The sequence below is a fragment of the Cricetulus griseus genome, chromosome 2 (genome assembly GCF_003668045.3).
Source record: "Cricetulus griseus strain 17A/GY chromosome 2, alternate assembly CriGri-PICRH-1.0, whole genome shotgun sequence".
NCBI lineage: Eukaryota > Metazoa > Chordata > Mammalia > Rodentia > Cricetidae > Cricetulus > Cricetulus griseus.
In genome coordinates, this window is record NC_048595.1 from 386,227,555 (window position 1) to 386,246,143 (window position 18,589).

Sequence of the window (18,589 nt, forward strand, 5' to 3'; positions counted from 1 at the left end):
AGGCTGACAGCTGTTGTGGGTTTGCAAAGAAGGGCTTTGAAAGCACATGGGTCTAGCCAAGATGGAACTAGAGTTGGGGTGAGTATAGGTTGAGGATGATCAAACCAGATGGCAGGTTAGACAGATTGGGGTTAGGGACAGTGTGTGCCTTACAGGTGGTCAGGAGTTTGCTGGAGGAAGGGGGATCATGGCTGTGGCCATGACTGACTGGGATGGCTGGTGTTCTAGGCAAACCTGAAGAAGTTCATGGACTATGTCCAGCTACACAGCACAGACAAGGTGGCCCGCCTGCTGGACAAGGGGCTGGACCCCAATTTCCATGACCCTGACTCAGGAGGTGAGAAGAGGGGCCTGTTTTTTGTTTTTTTTTTTGTTTTTTTTTGAGCAGCTGGGACCCTAACTTTCATTTGCCTCCAAATCCAGAGTGCCCTCTGAGCCTTGCCGCACAGTTGGACAATGCCACTGACCTCCTGAAAGTTCTTCGCAATGGCGGTGCTCATCTGGACTTCCGAACCCGAGATGGGCTAACAGCTGTCCACTGTGCCACCCGCCAGCGGAATGCAGGGGCACTGACGGTTAGTGAGGGCAGGACCCCGGTCTGGAGGGACTCATGGGCTCATGCAGAAAGCTGGGCCTGGCATGGATCCTGAGGTGCCTTACCCTCAGACCCTGCTGGACCTGGGGGCTTCACCTGACTACAAGGACAGCCGCGGCCTGACGCCCCTGTACCATAGTGCCCTAGGGGGCGGGGATGCCCTCTGCTGCGAGCTGCTTCTCCATGATCATGCACAGCTGGGGACCACTGATGAGAATGGCTGGCAAGAAATCCATCAGGTGAGCAGGGGGCCTGGGCTGGGTCCAGGCTGTATGCCTCTGTCTGGGATGCTTCAGTACCGCTCTTCTCCTTAGGCCTGCCGCTTTGGACATGTGCAGCACTTGGAGCACTTGCTGTTCTATGGGGCCAACATGGGTGCCCAGAATGCCTCGGGTAACACAGCCTTGCACATCTGTGCCCTCTACAACCAGGTATACCTCGAGTCTCACCCCTCTGTAGGTTCATTTACATTTTCTGTGAGTGGTAAAGTGTGACTTCATGTATGTATGTGTCTGCACATAGGTGACTGTACATCCCAGCTTGTGTGACCCTCCTGTGTGTATGTTCTGTGTCCATTTACTGTGTGGCCTACTTAAACACGTCTGTTCTCTGAACACATGTGTCAGTGTGTCCATGTGGATGTTCTTAACAACTAGCTCTCAGATGAGAGCTGTTTACATAGTCCTACTTAGCCTCGGTATGCGTTTCTCTGTGTGTGAGTGATTCCTGGGCTCTGCATACCTGTGCATGCATTTCTATGTGTGGACCCAACTTGGTTTGGCCCTGCCTTTCCTGCTGCCCAGTGTGATTGTTGCTGCCTCCCAACAGGAGAGCTGTGCTCGTGTCCTGCTTTTCCGTGGTGCCAACAAGGACGTCCGAAATTACAACAGCCAGACAGCCTTCCAGGTACAGGAAGTGTAAGGCTGACCCAGGGGTCGCTTGAGTGTCCTATTGACTTTGAACTTTGATTCTTCTTCAGAAGGCGAGAAGGGAGTGCTCATTCTCAGGATTGCCACCAAAGGTGGAACTGTGCGTGGGCTAGTGTGGTGCCCAGAATTTGAGGGAGTGTTTGGGGTGGTGGGGAGGAGTGTTACCCTCCTCCCACGGATAAATGTCATGACTCCAGGACTCTGGAGAAGGGCCAGATGGAGAGGACAGAAAGACTGTGTGGTGGGCCTGAGTCCCCAGAAGCTGTCAGGAGTGCAGAGGACAAACCTGAGAGGGGTGTGTGACCGCTACTATACCTGAGTTGACCCAGGTTATATTTCAGAGTCATTAGTCTGCCAGGCCTGGTTGGCACTGGGTAGCCAGGTAGCTATCATCTCTGTGGCCTGGAGTTTTGGAGGAGTTGAGGGTATGATGGGAACTTATGGATCATGAAAGCAGCAGGGAAGGGGGTGTCTATTATTCTTAATGGGAGCACAGGCCCCTGAGAGTGGCAGAGGTTAAAGATTTGGGCACATCTGGAAGTAGATACCTCACGGTCTATTAGATGTCCAGGTTTGGGGACACAGGAAGAACGAGAACTGAAAAGCTGCAAGGCCAGGGTTGATATAGGAATCATGGCTGCATATAGGGGCAGATTCAAAGTTCTGCTAGTGTGTACAAATCTGTTCATGTTTTAACTCTAAGCCTTGTGTTCCAGAAGCACCCTTGGCCTTAGGCAGATGAGGGCAGTGGACCAACCCTAGTTACTGGGATTCTATCTCTTGTCCGTTAGAAGTGATATCCCAATAGACATTGACTGCTGTGAATAGAGAGAAGGGTGACTTTGGGAGGATCCCAGTGGGAGCACCTGGGGTGGGGGTCAAATCTGGGTTGCTAAGCCTCCCTCCTTGCCCTCCATGTGTTGGCTTCTTTCTCCCAGGTGGCAATCATTGCAGGGAACTTTGAGCTTGCTGAGGTAATCAAGACCCACAAAGACTCGGATGTCGGTGAGTTCTATGCCCACCCATAGATCCTTCCTGAATGTGCTGTGGTTGTCATAAGTAGTGGTGGTATAACAGGGCCCCCATACTCCAAGACAGTTGTCTGCCAGTGACCCTTGCAGACATGGGGAATATGATGAAAAATGGCCTGTGTGGACTGAACAGAATTTTTTGGGCAGGGCCTAAGGGCAGGTCTGGCTCTAGGCTGTGATAGCACTGGGTCTAGCAGTTGACTTTTAGATCAGGGTCTGTACTTCCCCATTAGGTACTAGGGCTGTGTTTAGCTTCCTATGGCTTTCTATGTGACAAGATCCCATGAACATACCTGAGGAAAGAACAAAACAGCATGGTGAGGATGAAGGTTGAAGTGGGAATAAGGCTTGTGGCTATTTACTTTGCCAGAGGATTTGAGCTACCAGCAGGTAGTGCATAAAAGAGACTTGGCATATATATAAGCTCTTGGAGGAAGGCCAGAAGCTGTATGTGTAGTGTTAGCTTCAAGCCTGGCAGGCAGAAGGGTCCATCCTATGTTTCTTTGTGTGTGTGTGAGAGAGAGGCGGGGGGGAGGAGTGTGGTGCGTACATGTGTGTTTGTTTCTGGAGCCAGGCTGGCTGATCCTGGGTACAGGTAAGTCTGCAGGCCCCTCCTCCAGCAAAGGGTTGTGTCTGGCTACAGCAAAACCTTCTAGCCATAGGGATCCCTTAATGTTCTGGATAGGCTTTTCTGCATGTGATTCTTTCTGGAACATGGAGCCCCAGGCTCCTCTTTCTTCTGTGAGCGTTACTTGAAGTGTCCCCATTTCTTGTTTCAGTTTGTGGTGACATTGGGCAACAAAAGGCTAGAGCTAGCATTAAGGTTAGAATGTTCCCTGGTTCTATGACTGTCTGGCCTGGGGGTTTGTCTTTGGATGGGGTTAAGATTAAATCAATTTTCATGTTTCATAGGGCTTTTCTTTCTCTCTGCGAATAAGGCTTGGTATGTGCCCCTGGAACCTTGCAAGGTGGGGTCATAATGGTGGTTGAACTGAGGGCAAGTGACTTCCCCCAGAGAGATACTGCAGCAATGCTGAATGAGTTCATGATCCATGATACAAAACTGGGCCCAGGTTCAGGTAGAAAGATCAGGGTATAGTTTTTGGGTGGCTATAGACACAAGCCATAGCTACAGTTTGATTGAGGCTGACAATATCAGAGATGACATTTTCTGGGTTTCCCTATTTGTGGATGTTTGGGGATCTGTGTTTTGCCTGATTGTCTAATCCTGAGAGAAGTGCTGACATCTCTGGTGCCTCATTTTGTCATAAGTGTCATAGTTACTGCATCTTCTTTTCACCTTGGTCTCCTATAGCATTTGATCCTGGAAGGGGCTGAATTCTAGTACGTGGCCTGTTTGTAGCTGATTTTGCAAGAGATGAGGGACTTGTATACTGTCTAGGATGAGACATAGGAATATTCCTCTGCCCTTCATCCTATGATTTTGGGGGTCACCAGCTGAAGTGCCTATTTTACTCCAGCGTGCTTGCTCCTTTGGGGTTAGGCCCATCATTGCTGAGTATAGTGGACATCTGTGCCATCTGGCCCTGATGTAGACATCTGTTCTTGTAGCTATACACCATCACACATTACAGCCTGTCCTAGTTAGGCTTCTATTGTTGTGATAAAACACCGTGACCAAAAGCAATTTGGGGAGGAAAGGGTTTATTGCAGCATACTGTCCCACTCATACTCCATCATGAAGAGAAGTCAAGGGTAGGAAATAAAAGGAGGAACTGAAGCAGAGGCCATGGAGGAATGCTGCCTACTGACGTGTTTCACATGGTTTGCTCAGCTTGCTTTCTCATATAATCCCAGCACTCAGGAGGCAGAAGCAGGTGGGCCTCTGTGCCAGCCTGGTCTACAAAGTGAGTTCCAGGACAGCCAGGGCTGTTATACAGAGAAACCAAGTCTCAGAAAACAAACAAACCAAAAACCAAAACAAACCCATAGTGGACTGGGCCCTTCTACACCAGTTATTTAATAATAGTAAAAGAAGTGCCCCACAGACTAACCTATGGAGGCATTTTCTCAGGTGAAGTTTCTTCTTCCTAGATGACCCAGGCTTGTGTAAAGTTGACAAAAAACTGTCACACAGCCAGTTGTCCCTGTGTGGTATGATGTAGTCATGAGGTTTACTACGAACTCTCTTATCTCAGTTCACCTTCCTGATATTCTCTTGTGAAGTTGATTATTGGTCCTTCCTCTTTTTTTTTTTTTTTTACAGAGAAGGAAACCAAATCTCAGAGAGTTAATGAGTACCCTATCTTTAGACCTGGGGACTCAGGGTTGGGGTTACCCTCTGCCTTTTGCACATAGTCACTCTGAGGACATTTTTCTTTTCTTTTCCTTTCCTTCTTTATTATTTTTTCTTTCTTTTTTGGTTTTTCAAGACAGGGATTCTTTGTGTAACAGCCCTGGCTGTCCTGGAACTCACTCTGTAGACCAGGCTGGCCTCGAACTCACAGTGGTTCGCCTGCCTCTGCCTCCTGAGTGCTGGGATAAAGGCCTGCACCACCAACCCTTGGCCCCTAAGGGCATTTCTTGAGTGACAGCTGTAAGTTATGTCTCGCTCTGGGTTTTTGGGTAGAGGCCTGCACATAGGAGTTGTATAGCGCTCTCTGCCTGTCCATCCTCCTCTTCCTTCCTGGGGTAGTGTCTGGTAGGCACTCATGTCATGCTTCAAAAGGCACTTTCTGTCTCTTGGCATCCTTGCTTCTCTTTGTGGACCAACAGACCTTGGTGGGACTCTGCTCTGTCACTGGTTTTCTCAGCTTCCTGTTTCTGTTAGTGGGCTATGCTCTTTCAGGCAACCTTCTGTGTACACAGAAGCATTGTATGTAAATATGTTCTCGTGGACTGTCTGCCTCATGTTTTTGTTAAGTGCCTTGGGAAATGCTACTAACATAGTGATGTCACCTGGAGAGCTTGTTCTGTGTAGTTTCTGAGTCTGGGCCTGGGTGTGGCCTGAGCATCTACACTGGTCATCAACTCAAGGTGAAGACTGCTCTGCTGACCCTGGCTCTACTCTGTAATCAATTTAGACAAAGTTGGCAGGCAGTGCTGCAGGCCAAAGCCTTCCTACGGTATAGTTTTTGTTTTTAAATTAATGTGAAATGTTCCTTACTTAAAATTGACTACTTTTATTACAATCCAGCGGCATTCCTTATATTTACACTATTATATGCCAGTTTTGTTGAATCCTCTTCCCCTAACCTGTTATCTGAGAGCATAATTTCTCTTTGCATTTATCTGTAATTGCTGCTTCATATCATATGGCCATATACATATACATACATATACACACACATATATATATATATATATATATATATATATATATATATACACATATACATATACACATACACATACACATACATACATACATACATACATACATATATATATATATATATGTTTTTTTTTGTGTGTGCCTGCCTGCTTTTCTGTATGTGTATTACATACATACAGGTACCCTTTGGGGCCAGAAGAGGGTACCAATCCCCTGAAACTGGAGATAAAGATGGTTGAACCACCCATTGTGGGTACTGGGACGTAAACCTGTGTCCCTCTACAAGTCAGTATCCACTCTTAAAAAGATGAGCCATCTCTCTAGCTGGTTTCTATGTTTTGATTTATGAATATTGTTATTACAAACATGTTTGTACATGTATTTTTATGAATAGTTGTTTACACTTCTTTTGGGTTTGTCCCGTGGAGTGGAATTGCTAGTTGATATGACAGTTCTTACATTTTTGAGGAGTTTCTAAACTGTTTTCCACTAAATTTCTATTAGCTGTTCATGAGTTTCCAACTTCCTTATGTTCTTCCCAATGCTTGTCTTCTGTTTTTTTTTTTTTTTTTTTTTTTTTTTTTTTTTTTTTTTTTTTTTTTTTGTCAATTATTACCCTGTTGGATATGGTGTGGTATTTCATCATGGTTTTGTGGTTTCCTACTGCCTAATGCTAGTAAGCATATTTCCATGAGTTTGTTGTTCATTTGTGTGTCTTTGGAGAAAGGCCTTTGCTCACTTAAGATGTTTTCCTTATTGTTGAACCATAAGAATTCTTTATATATTTTGGACATATAAAGAATAAAGGGCCAGCAAGATGGTTTAGTGGGTAAACGTGCTTGCTGCTAAGCCTGGGAAATCCACATGGTGGAAGGAGAGAGCTGATTTGTTCAGGATCTTCATTCACATGCTTATTAGGGCCATGGCACATTCTTGTGTGTGTGTGTATGTGTGTGTGTATGTATGTATGTATTTGTGTATGTACATACATACATATACACACACAAATAAGTAGACATAACAAATTAAAAATATACCGTATATGATTTGTTTTGAGATAAAGTTTCACTGTAACCCAGGTTGTGTTGAATTTGTTTATGTGCCCCAAGCTGGCCTCACACTCTTGGCAGTTCTTCTGCCTTAGCCTCTGGGTATAGGGATTACAGGAAAAGGCTACCATGTACTGCTTTGTGTCTTGTCCAGTTTGGTTTTGAATTCTGGGCTCAGGTGATCTTCCTGCCTCAGCCTCTTGTGTAGCAGGGATTATAGGCACTTGCCATTATATTCCCTTTTTTCTAATTAAAAATTAAAAATCATTGCTCATGCTTTTGATGTTGTATCTAAGAATCCATAGACAAATATAAGGTCACATCATTGATACAAGAAAAAACTTAAGCATACTTAAATTTTAGAGTTTTGAATATTCCGCAGCTCCTAAGTGGAAGTGAAAGGAGTGAAAGGTCAAGTATTTGTAGTGACAAGACAAGAAAAACTTTTTTTGTTTGTTTGTTTGAAGTTAGTTGTTTGCTCTGATCAGTGTAGTTTCTGGCTTCAGATGGTGGTTTACCATGAATTCTGCTTTGTTCGGTAGTAAAATGCCAGAACCATTCCCATTAACAGCATCCCAATTAGATGATTTTAAAAAATAATTTTTTTGAGACAGGGTCTCACTGTGTTGCTATGACTGGCTAGGAACTCACTATGTAGATCAGACTGGCCTCAAACTCACAGAGATTTTCCAAATGTGGGATTAAAGACATGAACCACCATGCCTTTCACTTTTTTAAAAAAATATTTATTTATTTCTATTTTATGTGCATTGGTGTTTTGCCTGCATGTATGTATGTGTGAGGGTGTCAGATCTTGGAGTTACAGACAGTTGTAAGCTGCCATGTGGGTGCTAGGAATTGAACCCAGGTCCTTTGGAAGAGCCATTAGTGCTCTTAACCTCTGAGCCATCTCTCCAGCGCTCTGTTGCAAAACAACAACAAAAACAAAAACAAAAACAAAAAAACCCCAAAAAACAGAAAACAACAAAACTGGTTATCCACTTTGACCAGAACTTGGGCACACATGTCACCATAATGACACCATGGCTGATGTCTTTGACTCAAATCATATTGTTAAGTAAGATGTTGAAGATTTTTGTTATTGTGGTTACTGATCTCATTTTTGTTGTTAGCATACTGTAGATGGCTATGAAGACACATTTGAGACTCTAAGAAAAAAATGTAGCACACTGGAGAATTATGATGACTATAAGACAGATGCCCAAGACTAGAATATGTCCTTAGCTATATCCTAGAACTCAGTATGTAGACTAGGCTGGCTTCAAACTCACAGAAATCCACCAGTCTGGCTCAAAATAATATTTCTGTTGAACAAAAGCATAGCAAAAGTGAATCATTAAAACAAATCGCATCGCTGGGCGGTGGTGGCACACGCCTTTAATCCCAGCACTCGGGAGGCAGAGGCAGTCGGATCTCTGAGTTCGAGGCCAGCCTGGTCTCCAGAGCGAGTGCCAGGATAGGCTCCAAAGCTCCACAGAGAAACCCTATCTTGAAAAAACCAAAACCAAAACCAAAACCAAAACCAAAACCAAAAACCAAAAACCAAAAACCAAAAACCAAAAACCAAAAACCAAAAACAAAAAACAAAAAACAAAAAACAAAAAACAAAAAACAAAAAAACAAAAAACAAACCGCATCAGTCAGGGTCCAGAAAGAAGTTAACCAAGATTTCTGGAGTTGAGCTTAAAGCATGCATATGTCCTGGCTTGCATCTCAAATGCCTGTATTTCTGGCACTGGGGAGAAGGCTGACCTCCCTTGGTGGAGGGTTATCCCCTGGAATTGCATCAAGGTGTCTCTCTCCAGCTTCAGAGTTTCAGGAAGGAGCAGTTCTTGTTCTTAGTGATTCCGTGTTGGAAAATGGGAAAACATTCAAATGGAGGAATATAGAAGATCATTATCCGGTTCAGTCTATAGCTAAATAATAATAATAATAATAATAATAATAATAATAATAATAATACACTTTCAAAACAGTGAGGAGGCCCACAGTCTTAGAGCAGTGTCCTGCAGTTTTCTCTGAGGCATAATTTTCATCTCTGTAGCTATGTCAGTCTTTGAATCTGTTTATACAAATGTAGTAGGAAAGGCTTGGATTGTAGCTTAAATTGGTAGGGTGCCTGCCCAGCTGTGCACTAGCACCAAATAAGGCACTCACAGTAGAGCACATCTGTAATCCCAGCACTCTGGAAGTAGAGACGGGATCAGACTTTCAAAGTCATCCTCAGTGAAAGTGAGTTTGAAACCAGCCTGGGCTACATGAGGCTGTCTCCAGCAACAACAATAACAGCACAGCAACATATTTAGTAAGAAGAGCAGTTAACCACTTAAGCTCTTAAGCTTGTTTTGCTGAAATTTTTGATAAGAGGCTTCAGGTTGAACTTTTGCAAATATTTCAAGGCTCAGAAATAAAATCAAGACAGACTTCAGAGTTCCCCTCTAGTAATTAATTTTTTTCCCCCCGTCTTTCAAATACCTTCAGGTTTCTGGAGGAAACCTGGCAGGAAGTGACATTTTACTCACAATAAGGTTTGGAACAGCTTTAGCAGGTTGGCATCCTAAGTAGATTCTCAAATCACGTTCTAATCAAAGCCTTGGTTATTGAGTCAGTTTTTCCAATTATACTCTATTAAAAACAGAACAGTTTCTTACTGAACTGTAGATAATATATTGCCATGTAATAAAAATATCTATGATTAGCTTTTCAATGTGGAAGAATCAGATAGTGAGAAGTAAATATTTCAGTTATTTTTTTGTTTGCTTGATTTTCTTTTTTGAGACAGAGTTTCTTAGTATAGCCCAGGCGGTCCTGGAACTCTCTCTGTAGGCCAGGCTGGCCTCGAACTCCCAGAGATCCACCTGCCTCTGCTTCCTGAGTGCTGGGATTAAAGGCATGTACTACCACTGCTCAGCAAATATTTCAGTTTTTTAAAAAATATTTTAGTTTTAATTTTCAAAAAGGAACCAATAGGCCACAGATAGTACAAAAGGAAAACATATTTCTTAAATTTAGATCACTAAAGTGAAAAAATTCAAATAAACAAAATCATTTACCTCATAATTTTTTCAGTTTTTAAAAATATATTAAAAAGCCCCCCCCCCCACACACACACACACACACACACACACACACACACACACACACACACACACACTGGAATTAACCAGATGCCCACACCTCATCGGTGTTTAGTTCTGTGCCAGTATTTCCTTTTCTGTTTGTTCATTATTTTGAGACAGGGTCTTATTCTGCATCCCAGAAGACCTGGAACCCACCGTGTAGTTCAGGCTTGCCTTGTACTTACGGTATCCTCTTGCTGCCGCTTCCAGGTGCTAGGATTACAGGTGTGAACCATTATCCCAGGCCCACGTCCCTAATTCTTATTATGTTTGGACTTGGTTAGTAGTCACAACAAACCAGTAGGCATTTTTTCTTCCTCCTCTTCTTCTTTAGTCTCTTTCTCTCTCCTCTCATCTGTTTCTTCTCTCTCATTTTCTTTTTCTTTTTCTCCTCTTCCTGCTCCCCACCTCTTCTCAGTGTTACTATATTGTCCAGACTGGTCCTGAACTCCTGGGTTCAAGCAGTTCTCTGGACTCAGCCTCTGAACTTCAGGCACATGCTGCCATCCTGGCTTTCATTTCTTCACTACAGTTCTGAAAATTCTTTCTTTCTTTCTTTCTTTCTTTCTTTCTTTCTTTCTTTCTTTCTTTTTTTCTTTCTTTCTTTTTTTTTTTTTCGAGACAGTGTTTCTCTGTGTAACAGCCCTGGCTGTCCTGGAACTCTCTGTAGACCAGGCTGGCCTGGAACTTTCAGAGATCCACCTGCCTCTTCCTCCTGAGTGCTGGGATTAAAGGCATTTGCACCACCTCCTGGTAGTTCTGAAAATTCTTATCCAAGCTAATGGTATGCTCCTAAAGTTACTGGAAACCTATATCCCATAGTACTTGTCTAAGCCCAACAATGTCTTTGAAGGAGAAGTAATTTTGGGATGCAGCTAACTGCACACACTTTTAGAGAAGAATGACAATAATAACTGTATACTTGGCAAGACTCCAGATGGCTATGGTTGAAATCTGATGATGAAGTCATCAAGAGATTGGGTTTCTTCTTGTGGCTTACAAGATTTTAACACAACTAGAGTTACATGACTGATAGGATTGTACAAAGACAGCTCCAATTTCCAGGAATTTCACACACTTTTAGAATATTTGTATATTGAAAATATAGTTTAAAATTTGGTGCCTGGGTGGTGTGTGCCTATGGTCGCAGTACTCTGGAGGCTGAGGTAGGATAATGACAAGTTTGGGGTCAGCTTGGACTACACAGGGAATTTCTGTGCTTATCCCCACACCCCACACCAAAAGAGGTTTAGAATGACATTTGGGACAGTGTTCTCCATACAGTTTAACACATCAAACGAGTTTAATTAATTCAGTAACTCTTCAACATTACAGGGGCCTTTCTGGATTGTTCCAAAGTTAGTTTAGAATTAAAAATAAATCAAGGAGCCAGGCATGGTGCCTCAGGCTTTTAATCCCAGCACTTGAGAGGCAGAGGTGCTCAGTGAGTTCCTGGCAATCCAGGGCGACACAGTGAGACCTCGTCTCAACAAACAAACAAACCCAAACCAAACAACCCCAAAATTACCTAGTGCACTTTAAAACCAGTAATTTATTTTTCTTTTGTCCTTAGTTCTGGTGACTAGTAGAAACACACTAGGACTGGCTTTCAGTAGGTTTCTAGCTTTTTCTAATTCATATGTAGAGTGTATGTGGACTCCATGGGGACTCCTTGTGGCTATAGGGATGATCCTCAGGGTGACACCCAGGTCCTATCAATGTATTTAGATTACACAGAAGCTTAGGTTGGAACCTATGAGAAAAGCAAAATGTTTTTTATTTTATTTTATTTTTTCCAAGACAGGATTTCTCTGTGTAACAGCTGTCTTGGAACTTGCCCTTTACGCCAGGCTGCCTTGAACTCTCAAGAGATTTGCCAGTCTCTGCCTCCCAAATGCTGGGATTAAAGGTGTGTGCCATCACCGCCTGGTGGCAAAACGTTTTTTATTTAAGATTTATTTATTTAATATGTATATAGTGTTCTGTCTACATGTATACCTGCAGGTCAGAAAGGGCACCAGATCTCATTAGTGAGCCACCATGTGGTTGCTGGGAATCAAACTCAGGACCTCTGGAAGAGCAGCCAGTGCTCTTAACCTCTGAAACATCTCTCCAGCCCTCACGTTTTTTATTTAGACAGGAATACCCTTATTTATGTCTGAGCTCAAGATTTTGGTCAAAGTCTGACAGTGGTTAAAAAGCAGACTGAAGAACTTAGCTGTGGTATATGCTGTAATTCTGGAGATAAAGGTAGGAAGAAAAGAGACTGAGGCCAACCTGGGCTATGAAGCAAAACACCCATACCCACACTATCTCTCTCTCTCTCTCTCTCTCTCTCTCTCTCTCTCTCTCTCTCTCACACACACACACACACACACACACACACACACACACACACACACACACACACACACACAGTGGTTTATTTACAATAGGAAGATAAGAGATTGAGGCCAACCTGGGCTGTGAAGCGAGACACAGACTCTCTCTGTCTCTCTCTATTTTCTAAGCTGGTAACTTTTCTTGGTAAGATTTACCCTTTATCTAGAAAACAGCAAGTTCTGAGATAGAGTCTCAGTTGCTGGATTTAAACAACTTATTATTTCCTGTCTTCCTGGGAATTTCCTACTGAGATCTTTTCATTAAACCCAGTTAAGACACCTGAAGACTCCCTACAGGACCCACGACAGTCTTTATTTCAACTTCAGAAGTCAATATGGCTTCAGCGCCACCATGAGTTAAAATACTCTCAAATAAACCCAGAGAATTTCTCACAAAACGTGGAGCACTAGAGGGTTTTAAGTGGTGACCACCAGGACACATGTGGTGACTGCTGCTGTTTGTGTGGCTCCAATAAGGTCTTTGTTTCTTTGTATATTAGATTTGATAAAAGAAAACCTTAAGCATGGTTGAATTTTATTCTGTAACTCATGAATAGAGGGGCAAGTAACACTGCCAGGAGAAGGGAGAAACTGTAAGGTATTTGTAGAAGCAAGACAAAAAATACAATTTTGGCCAGGAGGTGGTGGCGCACACCTTTAATCCCAGCACTCGGGAGACAGAGGCAGGTGGATCTCTGTGAGTTCGAGGCCAGCCTGGTCTACAGAGTGAGTTCCAGGACAGCCTCCAAAGCTACAGGGAGACACTGTCTTGAAAAACAAACAAACAAACAAACAAAAACCCAAACCAAAAAAAAAAAAAAAAACCAAAATTGATTTGTTAGAAGTGAGTTGTTGCTTTCTAACTGTATGAGTTCTAGTTTCAGTTCACAGTTTACATTGGATGTTGGTTTGTTCAGGCGGAATTTAAAGTGTGAGAGTCACCACTTGGATTTAATGGCATCCAAAAGACACATCCCCCTTCTCCCACCAGCCAGTGAGTTTTCTTCTAACTTTCATGGGTTCAGCTTTTATATTTAGGTCACTGATCAATTGTAGCTCAATTTTTGTATGAACTGTGAGTTCAGAATCTGTTGCCATGTGGATCTTAGTTGTTTGGCAGTATTTGTTGAAGGATATTTTCTCCTTTCATTGGTTATTCCTTGCTGGTGTACAGAAACAGCCTCTTGAACACTGGTCTTTACCAACTTTTCTGTATTTGCTTCTTAGTTTTGGTGGGTTTCTTGGTGCATTATTGGGATTTCCTATATATATATATGATCATTCTGTCTGCAAAGGGCTTTACTTCTTTCTTCTAATTTGGATGCATTCCATTTGTTTTCCTCTCTCTCTCTCTCCCTCCCTCCCCCTCGGTTTTTTGAGACAGGGTTTCTCTGTGTAGCTTTGTAGACCAGGCTGACCTTGAACTCACAGAGATCCACTTGCCTCTGTCTCCCTGGTGCTGGGATTAAAGGTGTGCACCACCATTGCCCAGCCCTCTTTTCTTTTTAAAATTTAATTAACTTTATGTGCACTGGTGTGAAGGTGTCTGATCCCCTGGAACTAGAGTTAAAGACAGTTGTGAGCTACCATGTGGGTGCTGGGAATTGAATGCGAGTCCTCTTGAAGAGCAGCCAGTGCTCTCCAGCCCCTCTTTTCTTTTTGGAGGTAGTCTCACTACGTAGCCTTGGCTGGCCTCGAACTCCTGAGGGCTATGATTAAAGGCATGCACCAGCATACCCAGCCTCATTTGCTTTTGTTTCCTTAGTGCTCTGGCTTGAGCTTCTATACCATATTGAATAGTAGTCATGAAAACAGACATCCTGGGCTTGTTCCTCATTACCTTTTTGTAGTTGTTGTTCCTCATGTTCTAGGAAAGCTTTTTAGTCTTTCACCATTGAGTGTAATGTTAGCTGTGGATTATAAAGACTGTTAGTATTCAGGCATCTGTACTGGCCTGCTCTTGGGGTTCTGATTGATAGTCCTCAGCTGCAGCCACTAAGAGCACTACCTATGCACATTGGTTACATTCCCTTATAAAAGGCAGGCCTTGCCCACCTCTGCCTCCCACCTCCCCCTCCTATTTTTTCCTGCCACTTTTGTCCCAGGGACTGGTCTCTGCCCCCTGCCCCCCTCTCTGCTCCTTTCTCTGTCCCCTTTCTGCCCCTTCTCTCTCCTCTTCCAGTAAATCTCCTGTGTTAGCCCTGTTATATGGCCTGACTTCTCTTCCCACCATTTTTTTGTTTGTTTTTGTTTTTTCGTTTTTCGAGACAGGGTTTCTCTGTGTATATTTGGAGCCTGTCCTGTAACTTGCTCTGTAGACCAGGCTGGCCTGGAACTCACAGAGCTCTGCCTGCCTCTGCCTGGGATTAAAGGTGTGTACCACCACCGCCTGGCTTTTCCCAATGGTTTAAAATAAATTATAACAAAGAACCCTTGACACATTGAGGAAGTTCCTTTCTGTTAATAGTTTTCTGATATTTTATCATTACAGGATGTTGGATTTTTAGCGATGATTTTGTTCTATTGATGCGTTACATTGGTTACTGAAGTCTTTATCCTTGAAATGCTTCATCTGACTTGGGTATCTAATTCAGAATCAGTTAGGAATTGTTTTCTTCCCTGTTTCTTTGGACGAGTTTGAGAAGGACTGATGGTGATTTTTTAAGTGTTTGTGGCAATGCTATCCATTATCACTTTTCTGTTGTTGGTAGGAAGGTTGTGGTTTCTTGGTCAGTTTCTTTGTTTTGAATCTGTTGATATTTTCTATTTCTTCTTGAGTCAGTTTTTGTAACTTTTAAATTAAAAAAAGTCCACCTATTTAGCTTATCTAATTTTGTGGCAAATGATTGTGCGTGATATCATTTTGTATTTTATTTCTGTAAGTTTGGTAACAATACCCTAAGTCATTTCTGATTTTAGCTGTCTTTTAAAAAATATATATTCTTAACTTCTTGTTTTATTTATGAGTATGAAGATTTTGCCAGCATGTCTGTCTGTACGCCATGTAAGTGCCTGGCCAGCAAGGGTCAGAAGAGGGCTTTGGGGATCCCCTGGAACTGGAGTGATGGATGTTTGTAAGCTACCATGTGGGTGCTGGGAATTGAACCCAGGTCCTCTGCAAGAGCAACAGGCTGCTCCTAATGGCTGAGCTATCTCCCCCAACACTCCTTTTTTGAAACAGAGTCTATGTTACTGACTGTCCTGGGACTCACTTTGTAGACCAGGTTGGTCTCTAATTCATAGAGGTATTACAGCCTCTGTCTTCATGCTGGGATTAAAAGTGTTCATCACCACACCCAGTGTGCTGATGCTTTTGTTGTTGTTGAGACAAAGTCTTGTTATGAAGCCTTGGCTGGTCTTGAACTTGCATCGATCTTCCTGTCTTTCCTCTCCAGTGCTGGGATTATAGACATGTGCTACCCTGCTTTGGTCTTTCAACTTTTTTCCCCCAATACTGGGGATGGAATCTGATACTTAGGTATGCCAGACAAACTACCACTGAACACCATTATTTATTTATTTTTTGGTTTTTCAGGACAGGGTTTCTCTGTGTAGCCCTGGCTGTCCTGGAACTCACTCTCTGTATTAGGCTGACCTTGAACTCACAGAGATCCACCTGCCTCTGCTTTCTGAATGCTGGGATTAAAGGCATGAGCCACCACCTCCTGGCTTCATACTGCTTTGTAAATGCAGGTGTTAGCTATCTAAAAGTACTGCTGTTGAATGAGACGTCCTAGATGTGTTAGTCAGATCTGATTGGCTTGTCTCCTATGTCCTCATTCACCATTTTAGATCTTCTATTCATTATTGGAAATGACTATGGAAGTTTTTGGATATGAGTGTGGAATTGTGTATTTCTTTTTTTGGCTTGGTGTTTTGGTTTTCGAGACAGGGTTTCTCTGTAGCTTTGGAGGCTGCCCTGGAACTCACTCTGTAGACCAGGCTGGTCTCAAACACACAGAGATCCACCTGCCTCTGTCTCCCGAGTGCTGGGCTTAAAGGCATGTGCCACCACCACCTCATGTCTATTTCTGTTTTTCAATCAGTGGTATTTGTTTCATATGTTTGCTTTTACATTCTTTGGTGTATATATGCTAATAATTATTAATATTCTTGATGAACTGCCCTTCTTACTGATGTATCTTTCTGACTTTTGATATGTGTGTGTGTCTGTCTGTGTGTGTATGTGTGTGCAGGTGTGTTTGTATGACTGTATAGGCCTGAGGTCAGCCTCCAGTGGTGTTCCTTGGCAGTCATCCTGAATCTTGCTTGTTGAGACATGGTTTCTCACTGGACTGAATTGCTGATTAGATTATGCTAGCTGGCCAGTGAGCCCCAAGGATCTGCTGTCTCTTCCTTCTCAGCTCTAGGATAAGTGCATTCTACAATACTGACTTTATGTGGGTATTGGGGATCTAACTCACGTCCTCATGCTTGTATGTCAAGCATTCTCCTATATTCAAAATCTTCACAGGCTTACATTTTTTTATCATTTTAAATTTATTTTGTCTGATATTAATATGGCTATTCAGCTTACTCAGCTCTTTTGGTTGTTATTTACATGCATTATTTTTAAAGATATATTCTAACTTTAGCCAGGCATATTGTGACATACTTTTTTTTTTTTTTTTTTTCGAGACAGGGTTTCTCTGTGTAGCTTTGGAGCCTATCCTGGCACTCGCTCTGTAGACCAGGCTGGCCTCAAACTCACAGAGATCCGCTTGTCTCTGCCTCCCGAGTTCTGGGATTAAAGGCATGTGCCACCAATGCCCGGTTTGTCACATACTTTTAATCCCAGAATTTGGGAATCAAAGGCAGGCAGTTCTCTGTGGGTTGGAGGCCAGCCTGGTCTACATAGTGAGTTACAAGACATCCAGGACTGCATAGTGAGACCCTGTCTTGAAACAAAGCAAAACAAACAAAAATATTCTAACTTTCAATATATGTATGCCTTTGGATTTAAAGTGATTCTCTTATACAAAACATACAGTTGATATCTCATCTGTTTTTAAAGTAAAGTTTTATTGGAACATGGATAGGCCCATTTGTTTCTGTACTGTTTGTGGCAGTTTTCATGTTACTGTGATAGCGTTTGAGACATGGCAGTGGAGATTCTGTGGTTTGCAGGGCCTGAAATAGTTACTGCCTGATTCTTTTTAGGGTGTTTACTGACGCTGGTCTAGAATGTCTTTTTTAGTTTCCTTGGCTAGAGTCAATAGTACACAGTCTCAAACGGCAGTAGCCTGATGAGATTTGTCACATATAGCCTGCTTTACACTGAACCTCGTAAAGTGAGAAGTTCTGACAACAGATCTGGGCATTCCAAGGCCTTAGCTAGCTAAGAAGAGAGGAGCAAGCTTCTAACCTTAAAGTTAGGGTTGAAGGCAGCATGACTGGGATGTGGTCACCCAGTGGTGACTTCATTAATGTAGCTAACTTCTGATTTCCTAGGATTGGGGCACTTCCTAGAACACATTATAGACTTATTCATTTATCTCTCTCTGTGTAGATTTATGTATATGCAGGTAGGTGTGTTGAAGCCAACCTTGGGACTTTTCTCCAGGAGCTACCCACCTTGATTTTGGAGACAGGCTCTCTCACTAAGGCTTGGAGCTCACTGATTATGGTAGGCTGGCTGGCCAGTGAGCCCTAAGTAATCTGCCTGTTCACGTCCCCAGTGCTGGGATTACAAGTGCATGCCAACATACCTGGCTTTTTCTGTGGGTGCTGAGAATTGAACTCAGGTCCTCAGGTTTTTTTTTTTTTTTTTTCCCCCCGAGACACAGGTCCTCAGTTTTGCACACAAAACACTTTAATGACTGAGCTATCTTCTAGCCCAGTATTTTAGTTTTAAAAGGTCAATTGCCCAGCTGGGCAGTGGTGGTGCATGCCTTTCATAATCCCAGCACTCAGGAGGCAGAGGCAGGTGGATCTTTGTGAGTTCAAGGCCAGCCTGGCTACAGAGTGAGTTCCAGGACAGCCAGGCCTCCACAGAGAAACCCTGTCTTGAAACACTAAAAAAAAGATCAATTGCCCTACAGAAAGAACTATAGACAGCAACCGAGGCATGCTGGGAGTGGGAGAAACAGTCTTCCCCAGAGAAGAGCACACTAATTGGTTATCTAATACCAAATGATGGCTCTCAAAATCATCCATATAAGTAACATTA

At 43.0% G+C, this 18,589-nt stretch overlaps 1 protein-coding gene across 1 annotated transcript in view; it reads left to right on the plus strand.

Moving 5' to 3' along the window:
* The window catches only part of LOC100755144 (SH3 and multiple ankyrin repeat domains protein 3), a 59,781-nt gene that overhangs the window by 3,103 nt on the left and 38,089 nt on the right, over positions 1-18,589 (plus strand). Inside the window, 6 exon segments of the mRNA XM_027396297.2 lie at positions 229-337; positions 424-575; positions 667-834; positions 910-1,026; positions 1,424-1,501; positions 2,463-2,529. Coding sequence (XP_027252098.2) covers positions 229-337; positions 424-575; positions 667-834; positions 910-1,026; positions 1,424-1,501; positions 2,463-2,529 — 691 coding nt within the window.